General features: G+C 44.4%; 1 protein-coding gene across 2 annotated transcripts in view; it reads left to right on the plus strand.

The window, feature by feature from the left end:
• The window catches only part of cacna2d2a (calcium channel, voltage-dependent, alpha 2/delta subunit 2a), a 145302-nt gene that overhangs the window by 112337 nt on the left and 19875 nt on the right, over positions 1-13090 (plus strand). For both annotated transcript variants that reach the window (XM_053433352.1, XM_053433360.1), the window contains 5 exons: positions 4224-4274; positions 4536-4635; positions 6782-6943; positions 8550-8660; positions 9477-9555. In XM_053433352.1, coding sequence (XP_053289327.1) covers positions 4224-4274; positions 4536-4635; positions 6782-6943; positions 8550-8660; positions 9477-9555 — 503 coding nt within the window. The remainder of the gene's footprint in view (positions 1-4223; positions 4275-4535; positions 4636-6781; positions 6944-8549; positions 8661-9476; positions 9556-13090) is intronic.

Genomic DNA, 13090 nt, shown 5'->3' on the forward strand with positions numbered 1-13090 from the left:
ATTCCGACTCCTGAGCCACAGCTATTCACGGAGATCCAATTCACAACAAATGAAAAAACAAATACATTCCCACATTCGAGCAGCTGGAACCACCAACCCCAGGTTTTATAATTCGTTTCTAAATGAGTTAGTCAATATTCAAAATTGAGTTTGGTTCATTTCCAGTCTATTGATTGCTCTCTGTTTATCATGAGTGAAAAACAATACGCCATTTCAAACAATCAAAACAAATGAAAAATGCTTCTAATCTTTTGTCACCGTGATTTGGAGTTTAGTGTTAAATGTAAAATGAACAATGATTTGACTTAGATAATTTTTCTGAAAGATCTGATTATTTGTACAAGGCCCAGTCACTTTGTGATTTATATTTTTAAACAAAGGAAACAGTGTAGTGTCAGCATATATGAAGAATGACAAAAAAACGATTCATTTTTTTGAATTTATTATATTTATTTATTATAAATTATTCTTATTGACTGTATGTATCGCAGTTAAGGTCATTTTAAAGAAATCCACCGAAAATCCACGGACTTTTTTTTATTGCAAGAAAGTCTTACATTACATGTCATATAGCTGACGCTTTTGTCCAAAGCGACATACATTTTTAGTACACTCAACATTTATGAGGGGCCACTTAGGGGTTCAGTATCTTGCCAAGGACACTTAGGCATGCAGATCGGGAAGAGTGGGGTTTGAACCGGCAACCTTCATGTTGGAGAACGCGCGCTCTACACCCTTGGCCACACCACCCCACTACAAGAGTCTCAACATGGATGTAACTGTGAAGTAGTTTGTTTGTATTTCTTTTATTTTGAAAGTCCCTTTTTAACTCAAACTCAAAAAAACATATTTTAAACATATTATAGTTTGACTTGGAAGTTACAGCTGAATTGACTATGATGAGCAGATATAAACAGGCTGAATCCAAGGGGAGCTGGACTCACATACAGAGCTTTCACATTCAATTTCCCTCTGTGATGAGTGAACCAGATCTGACTCATGCCGATATGTAAATGCAGCGGTGATGTTGAAGTCAAATATAATGTCAGCGATGATGGTTTGGCACCGGCGGTCAGACGCTGGTCATAACTTCCAGCGAGCGGACAGGGAGGCGGTCGTCTGATGTGTGGAGTCCACCGGCTGACGGCTGTGTCACCGTGGCACAGAGTGGGCGCCGAGCCTCAGTTCAACACCAGCCAGGCCCATCTGCTTGTCACCTGGCTTTGGCACGCCAGAGACTGGGTAATGACAGGGAAGGAATGGCATCAGTGGGCAGAAGCTGAGAGGTAATTACTGACTGGAATCCATGCAGAAACGGCACATCTGGAACCATGAGTCAAAACGGGGGTGAATTATACACACAGACACCGGCCTCCACTCGCGATTTCTTATCCGTCAGAAACCGTGGAGCCGCGTATCAGCCCCGGAGGCTCGGAAATCCTTGACTCCATCCCGCTCGCTCTGATCCTGATGTTCAATTCAACCGCGCTTCAGGCGGTGGAGAGGCAGAGAAAGAGAGCGGCGCTGATGCACCAAGACAATCTGCAGTGGAGATCAGTCATCGGAGAGCGCCATAGTTTCAGCGCTGAGTGACGCTATTCCAGCTCGTGTGTTAGTCCTGCTCCTCTTCCTCACTGCTCACACGTTTCCTCTTGGACCCCCATTACCGCTGATCAGTGCTGCCTCTTTCAAAGCCGGACAGAAATGATCTGCTTGGAAGTGATGTTTTTCTTGGCAGATTTCAGGGCCAAAGTTGACACAGGCGACCGTTTGTGAGAGTTTACATTGTGAGATGACCCATAATGACTCACTAACAGACGTCTGCTTTGCCGGATAATTAACATTGAGACCCCCCCCCCCCCCGTCAAAATAACTCGTCCCGTCAAAAGGGCCATTCTCTGCCATGAGAAATAGACTGACCAGAGGAGTTAATGAAATCCTGCCGTTGGTCCGCAGGCGCAGCCCTCGCCCAATGACCCTCCTTCAAGCTCCAGACAGGGTGTCTCCGTCCATGAGCCTGAGGGGACGGAGACGTGGGCCACATCCTGACTGAGACTCTCCGTCCTGCATCGATGATCGCTCTCACAAACCCCATCTGCCCCAAAAGAAAGAAGTCGCAACTGTGTGGAGTCTCACATCTATCCGTCTCTCCCTCTCGCTCCCTCAAATTAAGATTTCAGTAATTAAATTGATAAAAGTCATGCATGCCAGTATGCCTCATGGTTCCAGACCTGATTGCATTCGCCGCACAGTCGTGGAGAGCTGCAGAAGTTCTACCTTTGATGTGGCATTCTCTTTATTATTGAAAATAATTGGATTCTCCCTCCCCCCTCTCTCTCCCTCGCATATACACACATTTTGCCAAATGTTCACTCTGGGCATGCTCAGTTAATCGACCTCTTGCGAGGTAGAGCTGGTGCAGAGCCTTTGCTCCCTCCATCGGGGGGGGCTTCCAGGCAGCTTTTCCATTGAGCGCGGACCAGGTTGGGTCTAAAAAAACGGATTTGAAGCGGCCCAGGCACTGTGCTGAGGGACTTCACTTCAGCACGGGGGCAGGGGTCAGGCTGCAGGTTGGAGTGGCGCCTGCCAGTGAGTGGGAGCGCGGACGCTTGTGGGAGCAGTGGCAAAGCCTGCCGGGGCTCCGCCGCTCTACCCCCATATCAGCTTGGCCGAGCATAAGAAAAAAGCCTGGCCCACAGGCAGCTGGCTTCTCTCCACACTCAGCGGAACGACTGATTATCAGCAGAAAGAGACCCCTGATGATTACTGTGCCTAAGACGGCTGCTAACTGCTCGCCTGCTCACCCCTCAGAATGTCAGACTAGTCCTCACATTTGGAAACCCCCCCAATGTGCCATGGAGACGCTTATAAAGTCCATCAATTGCAGCTCTCTTTGTACGAGGGGGTGAATGTGAATTGAATTGCCACTGGAACAGAAAGAGATACTTTTAGATTTCCCTCTGTATGTCCCCCTCTATCACTTGTGGACAGACATTACACGTGAAGTCTCGTCCAGAACACAAGTCTGTCGGCCCCTCGACGGGTTAGTGGCGTCTTTGCCCCGTGGGCCTGTACGCTGCGCCGCGGCCGCCACGCACACAGAACAGCCCTATTTTAAAGTTTTCTTTGCAGCAGAAGCTTAATGGTCTTAAGTAGCTCGCTTAAGACCCCCCCCCCCCCCCCCCCCCGACAAAGGGACTGCCAGAGTGAATAACGCGTTTGATGCCCAACTGATGAGTCATCAAAGAAACAGAACATCAGCTATCTCACTTTCACTGACAGCACTTAGCTCAGCACACATTCTCCACTGCACAGGTGAACAGCGCCCGGGCTGCTCCCTGACAAGTTCATATGAATTTCAAGTGACCTAATATAAAGTCTGTTAGATTGTATGCGTCCCCGTAGCGTGACTGAAGAAAAATATATTCTTATATGTCATTTGTGCTCATTTAAAATTATTTGTTGTTCTTTCACCTTCTTATAAGAGTGGGTACTTCTATTTCTTAGCGTTATTTTATAGGTATTCTAGACACAGATCTAGGTAGAATGAATGAACTAATTGAATCATATTGATTGGTATTGAAAGTAGAATGTGCCAATATTGTCAGGTTCTTAAAAACAGCCTGACTTTTAATGGGTTAGTTTCGTGAATGTGTTTGAACACCACCTAAACGAACATCAGTGGGTCTAAAATAAATAATTAGCATTGTGGTAATATATATATATTCGACTGGAGCATTTTTAAACACAGTATTAAATATCAGAGGTATCATTAAAACCTGTGTGGAGCCTTTGTTGATGTACAGTCTGTTAATTTTCATGGCTTTCAGACGGTGGCTTGTTTAATAGGCTGTTGGAGGTTGTACAGTTCAGTACCGACCATTGTCCCACATGTATTATTATACACTTAGACCATAAACTAGCAATTACTTCGGCTTATGCAGTAATTATTTAGAGAAGGCATTGTTATTCAGGAATAGAGGAGTATCTCTGTTGAAGTCGGTCGACAGTAGCTGTTGCCAACACTGAAGTACATAGCACAACTTATTAACTCTTCTAAGCACATAAGCCTTTTCTGTATTCTGTAGCTTAAGTGGGCTCAGCCGTGGTCGCCTCCAATCACCAGGGCTCCACCTCATCGTGACTTGGCTTCTTTCTTTGGTGCAATTCATAAAGAATATTGGGGGGGAATTAACTGTCATTCTTTGTGTCTTCTTGTGCAGGTACATCCAAGGTGCATCGTCTCCCAAGGACATGGTCATCATCGTGGATGTGTGAGTGTCTCACTGGCTCCTCTCTTCCTACATTTCCCCCCTTAGCTAGAGTGAGCGTGTGTGTCTGCTTCAAAGGGCACTAGTGCCACCTGTTGGTCTGAGGGAAGCCTGAAGCCTGAAGTCAGAGGGAAGACGAATGCTCCTCATCTGCCTGCCCCGCTCTCTAAAACATGCCCTATAAAAGGGACATGAACAGAACATATGTTTTCTCACATGAAGCTCCTTAGATTCAGCCTGTTCTTTATTGCTTCTCCTCTGCAGGAGTGGAAGTGTCAGCGGGCTCACCCTGAAGCTCATGAAAACCTCCGTCATAGAGATGCTGGACACGCTTTCAGATGACGACTACGTGAACGTGGCCAGGGTGAGTGGAAGTTCAGCTCATGTAATTAATCGTACCAATCACTCCTGGAAAAACAACGATAACGCAACTTATTTGTTGTATTTATTAAGCAGCTGGTAATCAAGCAGGGAGTTCGCACACGGCACAGTGTGCTCGTACTGCTGCTCCCAGTTGATTGCCTGCAGTAGGAACATTGCACTTCCCTCATTACAGTGTATTTGCTCTCCCTGCATCACCGGTGACCAAGTGGGATTTTGCCTGCCTGTCTCTCTCACTCTCTGCTGATTGCTAAGCTTTCTATTAGGACTGATGTTTAGGGGAATATTAACGTTATCCTACATTGCAGGACAGATAACGCACACACACACACACACACACATCCATGGTGGCTCTCTTCTGAGACTTCCTTCGGTAATCCTTCATAATCCATTGCTCTTAGCCACTGTATGCCTTTAAATCCCAGCTCTAAGAGCAATAAATGAGCTCGGTAATCTGGGTGGGAACGCATCTGATTTTCACCCCTATAAAGAACAGCTCACTGTGAAATGTTTGCAAATACAAAAGCATATAGTAAGTAAAAAATGTGCCGAAACTAATCATCACACACCGTAAAGATACACTTCTTTATGACACGACTACTGTGATGGCACTATACTTACTCGGAATGATACACTATTTATTTCAGATAATTTTTTTATTATTATTTATTATAGCTAATAGATGTATTCAAGTTTTTATTTTCCAGATTTTGTTTCATAGCTGCTATATATCTCAACCTTTACAATACAAGAGATCAGAATCAGATTTTTTGGCTAAGTATGTTAGAATTTGGTTCCGGCAGTTGGTGACTCTCATGTAAAAGGTGACATTATTATAGGAAACCTATTTAACTTTTGCAGGTTTTCCTTCCTCTCATGTGTTATATTGTGTTATTTTATATGGAAAAGTCAGTCCGGCTGATACTTCTGTTCCAGTGTGATGTCACATGACGTCACGATGCACAATATTTGCACGATGCCCACTTAGTGGCTATAGTCTGACACACCCCTTAAACCCATATAAAGACAGAGTGGAGGTTGACATTTCTTACACGGGCTGGAAGCAGTTGACCAATCACAAAAGAGAGGGCCTGCTGTCCAATCAGAGCACACTGGGTTTTATCGGTGGAGTTTTCTTAAAGAGACAGGAGCTAATACCAAGTGTTTCAGACAGAGGCTGAAAAGAGGAGCTGCAGCAATAGACAGTATGAGGACACAAATAGAAATATGAACCTGAATATGAGTATAATTTGTCTCCTTTGAGATACATTTAGTAATTTTACTATTAAATGACAACAGCATACAAACATCGTATATATTATAAATATAAAAGGCAAAGACTATTAATGTAGTGTGAGTGGGAAGGAAATTGTGATGTAGGTGTATTTATATAAAACGATATTTGTAGATGTGAAGCAGCCACTAATAACTCTCTGAGGAAACAAGACAGAGACGATGATAATGGATAAAAGACGGTGATGACTGAAAGAACTGCTCCTGTGTCTGTTAATTTCAGAAGAGAAAAGTTAAAAAACACTGTGTCCAGGCTTTGAGGAATCTAATGATTGAAGAGATGTGATAGCAACAGAGTGATGATTAATGAAAATGTGGCTCTGAATAATTTGTGTGTCCTGGATATCTTTGTCTGCTATAATTTAAAAGTGAGAAATGTCAGCTTTTTCACTCACAAAGCGTTTTTACATCAATCCGGCCTGAAATGTCAGTAGATTTTGAAGGTGACCTTCAGGAAGAACTAACATTTGAAACCTGCTATTACAGACGCTGCTGTTAATATTGTAATCACACACAGGCACTGCACACACAAGGAAATACACACACACATGCACACGCACTCTTTTAGGCTAATTGGGTGGATGAGATGAGACAGATGATATTACCTTGGCTGGGTTTCTGTTCAGTGGTTTGCTCATGGTGTTTCAGGTGCACCTGGTCTTTGTGTGGAAAGTTGTAATTACCAGTGTTTACTGTCACCCAGAGAGCAGCAGACACATCTGCACACACCCACGCCTGCATCATGTCCCTGTGAACCACGCACACATGACAGAGAAAACACAGAAAGGCACAATCTGACAATAATGCTCACCTGTCTTTGTATTTCCCCTCCGTAGTTCAACGAGAAGGCCGACGCTGTCGTTCCTTGCTTCAGGAATTTGGTCCAGGCCAACGTTCGCAACAAGAAGATCTTTAAGGAGGCCGTCATGCACATGCAGGCCAAAGGAACCACAGATTACAAGTCTGGCTTCACGTTCGCCTTTGAACAGCTTCTCAATGTAAGTGCCAACCCGCCTCTCAGGGTTGGTCTTTGGCTGACAGTGTGTGCACTTCCAGAAAGTCAAAGATAACCCGCTGAAACTACAGTATAGCTCCACTGCAGTCTGCCACAGTCGCTGTCTAATCCAATTATCAAAGCAGAGTTTACAGGGATAAAACAGTGCTGACAGTGAGGGGCTCAGGTTTGCAGACGACACTTCCAGGGCGCTGTCATTGTCGCAGATTGGTGTGATTGCAACTGCTGCTGCGGTGGAGCAGCCCTGGCGTCTGCAGGAGCCGGCACAGCGGTGAAGTCTGTGAGCAGCAGGCGTCCACGTGCTCGCAACACAGGTGCTGCCTCAGCTCCGTATGCTGCTGTGTATTTTAGGAGGCTGCCACCCTAATGGGCTCTGATGGGATGATTGATGAGCGCGGCCCAGAGGAGATCAGCCACAGACACTTTATATTCCTCTGCTGGGGTGGGAGGCGGAGAGCCAAGTGCCGGCTGCATGTGCCCCCCCCCCCCCCCTTCTCTTCGCCAGCAGAATGAGAAATAAAAAAGGCCCCTTTAATCACTGTCCGTGGCCGACTCACTCCTGTGATTTGTGGCAGAAGCACAATAAAAATGTGTAATTGTAGCAATATTATTTATCTTTATTAGAATCTTGTCAGATTGACATGCCGCTGGCCTGCATATCAATGGCAGCTGCTGTGCAGGCAGGCGGGGGTGCGGGCATCAAAGCTGAATGCTAAAAGCTGGTCCCGGGCTACGTGCATGTAGTGCTGACATGCTGGTGAAAGTGCTCCTGACACAATCAAATTTAACGCTACAATAATGTTGCGCTGTGTGCTTCAAATGAAATTCAAAAAATCCTAATGATAATGGTAAACTCACAATATGAGCAAGCGCACGAGTTCCAGGAGGGAAATATGTAAACGTTAATGAATAGTCAAGAGTAAAAACTGAGAGAGGAGTAGAACCCGACCGATAAATCAGTTGATATGAGCTTTTCACAGACTGCGTTTGTTTGCTGATATGCATCGATATTAAATCTTTTATTTCACCCAGTAAACAATACATAGAAGAAGTTAATGTTGATATTTAACATAGAAATTATTTTATGTTAAGTTTATGGTTAAACAGCAGAATATCAAACCTTCATTACATTTCTTTATTATTATAAGAGTTCATATTATTTTGTTTTATGTATACATATATATATCTGGGTCCGTGTGGCTCTCATCCAGATTCTCAGGCTTCCTCCCAGAGTCAAAAGACATGCAGCTTAGTTTGACTGGCGACTCTAAATTGCCAGTATGTCAGTCCTGTGAAGGACTGGCGACCCGTCAGGGGTATACACCACCTTTTGCTCAATGGGATTGGCTGTAGCTCCCCCAGCAACCCTCCAATGATAAACAGTTTAGACAATGGATGGATAAAAATGACTTGTGAATGTGCAATATGTAATATTTTATGTTGTGTAAACCTTCTCTTTTATTCTTTGACACATTTAGTGTAGCACTGTTCTGAATGATGTTCCAGCCGCCCTCACCTGTCTCCCTTCTTCTCTCCCTCCTCCCTCTCCTCTCTCCCTCCTCCCTCTCCTCTCTCCCCGTGTGCCACAGGAGAGCAGCGCCCCGAGGGCCACCTGCAATAAGATGATAATGATGTTTACAGATGGCGGGGAGGATCGTGCACAGGACATCTTTGAGAAGTACAACTGGCCCAACAAAACGGTGAGCCTGTCCCCACGAGGCTGTTATCTATTCTTCTTCTACTTCCTGCTCTGCCAGCCCAGGAGATCGTGCATGTCCAGAGACTGTGTTCGCACGGCCCTGTTCTCCCCGCCTCCCCCCCCCCCCCGTCTCCCACTCCGTCTCCAGCTGACATTGTCTCATTATAGCACAGGCAGTTGTGTGAGTTAGGCTGTCAGACATGCCAAGCTCTCCAATCTGTGCATCTGAGCACCCTCTCCAAGCTTTCTTCACTTCCATTTTGGCTCCTCTGATTCAGGCTTTTCCATCTCTTTACTCTTCAACCCTGGCTCTCTCTCTCTCTCTCTCAGTCTGTTTCCCTTCCCCTCTCTCTCTCTCGTCCTCTGTCTTTTTTGTTGTTTAGCTGCTGGTGTTAACAGCTCTGACCTGCTGACTAATTAGCCACTCTATCATCAGAGCCTCTAAAATTTAAACCAACAGAAACAGAGTTTGTGTCTTTTTGTTCCCGTCTTGTCTTATTCTCATCCCCCCAGTCCCCCCGTCACATTCCTCCCAGCACCACCAGTATTTATTCTGATCTAGGTTTACCATCGAACTCCCTTGTGACGGCTGCTGTCATATAGGAATAATCTGCAGTTTGACAACTCTCTCACTACAGTGTTGAGATGGAGGCAGTTTTGTGACTTGACAACAATTGTTGTTGTCCAGAAGCAGGGTTGCAGGGGGAGGTTTTGCTCTTGGCTCTTTCGGAACTTTGATTTTTGGGGCTCATTTGATATTATCTGTACTATTTTACCATTTCTTACAATAATGTATCTCGTCTTTTTCTCCATCCAGGTTCGTGTGTTCACCTTCTCTGTTGGCCAACATAATTATGACGTCACGCCTCTGCAGTGGATCGCCTGTGCCAATAAAGGTGAGGGAATAAAATGTTTCTGGTGCGGCACGTTCGATTGCAAAATATTTAAGAGACCTAAGAGGCAAAGGAGTGATTTTATAGATGGATAAATATGTATTTTCTTTTTTTAAATTCGTCCTTTTATTGTGTTTTACATCTTCGATGTAAACGATGAAAACAATTCGAAAGTGGAAGCTCAATCTCTGCGGGCCTTCTGTAAGGATCAGTTGTTTCACAAACTGTGAAATCAAATATAAAACAAGTTAAAGCACAAACAAGTATCAATAAAATAAATAAGATGGAAACTTTTTCCATAATACTTGATATAATTTGTTTTTGAATAATGAAGTGGTGATTTATAGTCGGTGATATTAAATGAATGTGTTTGTAGAAGAGACTTTCCTTCACCTGTTGTATTCTAGTGAATGCCTAATCTAAAATTCAAGCACAATGTAGGGCCCCTACAAAAGTTTGTCTGTGACAAGGCTACTCTCTGTAGTTTAAGGGACAGGTGGAACAAGAAAAATATCATTCAGATGACATCCAGGTCAAGAAATTAAAACTTTCAACCAGGAAGTAAATTAAAAAAAACTAGGTTGGCACTCAATAGAGCATGTACCTCCACCAAGGCCCAACAGTCCCTTTAAACTCATTTAGCTGCACCAAAGTTCAGACACTCATCGATATCAGTCCCTTACATATGTGTGATATTTTTTCATCTTGAACCATGATCCCTAGAAAACTGTCCCATCCATCCAAGTTTCGTTGAAATCCGTTCAGTAGTTTTCACGTAATCCTTCTGACAACCAACAAACCAAATGGATAGTGGTTAAAACATTGGTTTTCTTGGTGGAGGTTAGAGCAAAATATTGCAACTTGCATTTGGAAACACATCATCACTAAGATTTATCAACATGTCTTTCTTTGTGCGTGTGATGATCAAATAAATGTTTCCTTCATCTAAAGCCACTACAGTCCCAGAAATAACCCAACGAGCAGCTCGCCTGCCTCCGACCGACAGCCCGACAACTCACATGACTCAGCAGCTCCTCCTGTTAGCTCCACTCTCCGCATGAATCTCCTCTTGACTCAGCCCGTTTTAGCCCGACCTCAGTCACACCGTTGTGGCTGTTGTGCTCAGATTTGAACGCCGCCACTTTTCAATTCACAACCCGCTTCTCCTCTTTCTCTCTTTTGTGGTTTGATTTAATTTGGTTCCTCTGTGTTACGGTTCATCCGAAGCGGCTCCTTTACCAGGCCTGTAGCTGTCTGTGTGAAGCCCTGGCCAAACCCCTGCCGCTGATTAGCTTATTGCCATTGGAGCCAAGTGCTTCAGAAGTATCTCCCCAGAAGTTGTTATTAATTAGCAGGAGGAGTCTGGTAGCGGGATGATTACCGTGCCATCTCCCCGTCAGGCGGGGGAAAGTCCAGGATTACGCCTCTGTGCCAACATGCTCTCCACTGTTCGCGACTGTAGTGATTACCAGGCTACTAAAGACTATGCCAGCAGAAGACAATAGTGTTGACACACCAGCCTCAATGGAGCTGTCCTCTCACATCTTCAATACTTATTACTCTTTGGTATCTCACTCCAACAGAGCCAGCTCCCTGACACTTCAACAGGCCCTAACCCTTCACCCGTGACATACATATTTGACAAAAGGCAGAAGTACACACAAAGACTCACACGCAGACGCACAACTGGGCCACTCGGAGATGCAAGCTGTTGTCTCTCTCGAGCCGCAAGCCCGCCTTAAGAAGAAAGTAACTTCTCTTTGACTCTGAGGACAATGAAGCCATTTATCCACGCTACGAGGCGTTGTAACAAAATCCAAAACAGAGAGGAGCGTTATCTTCCAAAAAGGAGGAAGAGAACTGGTGAAATGGAGGATAAAATGTGATCTACTGCATTGGTGATCCTAATTCTCCCACAAAAGTGCTGCCTTTAATCCATAGCTGGAGGAAAAATATAACATATTGCAAAAATTCAAGACGGCCTGCCGCATTAGAAGTAAAATCCTCAAACCTATCAGTTACACCATGAGATGAGATAAGTTTATTACGTAAATGCTTCATGGTTTATTCGTTGTCTCAAACCAGTCAAAGTGAATATGAGGTGAAAGTAGCTGGTCTACCTAGTAAGAAAAGACTCACTCACACTTAACACTGCATGATTATAATACACGTACTGACTGTAAATGAGAATGATTAATGCAGGACATTACCCCAATCCAGTTTAAAAGATAAACATGATCAACATATCTAATTATATACAGTATATCTTATAGTCTAATTATTTGGATGACACCATCCATCCATTCATTCATTATCTGTACCGCTTATCCTCTCAGTCCCAGATGAAATAGGAGGAGAGGTGGTTTACACCCTGAACAGACCACCAGCGAATCACAGGACCGACATGAAGAGATAACAACCAGAGCCGGCCTTAGCCTTCATGGGGCCCTAAACAGAATTTGATTTGAGGGCCCCCCAGCGCCTCTGTGCCACCAATTTTATTGACCATTATCAATACTTGATCATTCACACATCGTATATTGAATTTAATTGTATTAGTTGTAGCTGTGTTGCTTATAGAAATGCCAGCCTTTGTGCTTTGAATGTTTTTAATCTTAATAAGTATGAACATAGGGACACACATTACCTCTGTCAGACAGATGGGAACAAAATTAATAGTGTTGATCCTAAATTACCAAATCAGCCTTTTATTATTAAATGGTTCAAGCCATTAATCTTGCTTTACCCACAGTCATATAAAACATAAAAGTAGATGATATTGAAATTACCTTTTTAATAAAGATTCAATGGCCATACGTGAAGATCGTGCTTTGGTTGTTACGGCTCTAATGAATCCAGATATTTACTGTACTTTTCACCAGTTACAGATGTTTCCTTAAACATTGATACGTTCCTAAAGTTGCTTAAAGGCATCGCCTGCAAACCATCAATGGGTGATGCTGAGCGGCTACACACAGTAACACACAGCTACTGCAGAGCACGTGGCTGAAAGGGTCACCTCGCCCACTGAGAGATCTGCTATGATATGACAACAACCCTTCCCTCTCATATTCACACCCACGGACAATTCAGAGTTTCTGATTAAACTGATCCCCAATCTGCTTGTCTCTGGTCTGTGGGAGGAAGCCGTTGTAATGGGAGGAAACCCACGCAGACACGGGGAGAACACGCAAACTCCACGCAGGAAGACCCCGAGCGAACCAGGAGTTTGGATCAGTGCCATACCGATGCACCACCGTGCCGCCCCTGACCCTCTCCCTCGGTCCCCATGTATTTGCCAAACCAGACTCATCTGACACCAATCTGAGGACGACATTTGAGGGAAACTGACTTCTAACGGTGCCGAAGCTTTATGTAAATGAGTTTCACGGGGGAAAATAGGTTATTGATTCAAATCATAATTGCTCCTCTCGCAGCAGATCCCCGTCGCAGCACAGATGAGCTCCACATTACATCCTCCCTCTTTAGTGTCTGCCCACATTCTCCTCTCTCCACCTCTCGCCGAGCTGCGCCCTAC

The sequence above is a fragment of the Pleuronectes platessa genome, chromosome 2 (genome assembly GCF_947347685.1).
Source record: "Pleuronectes platessa chromosome 2, fPlePla1.1, whole genome shotgun sequence".
Lineage (NCBI taxonomy): Eukaryota > Metazoa > Chordata > Actinopteri > Pleuronectiformes > Pleuronectidae > Pleuronectes > Pleuronectes platessa.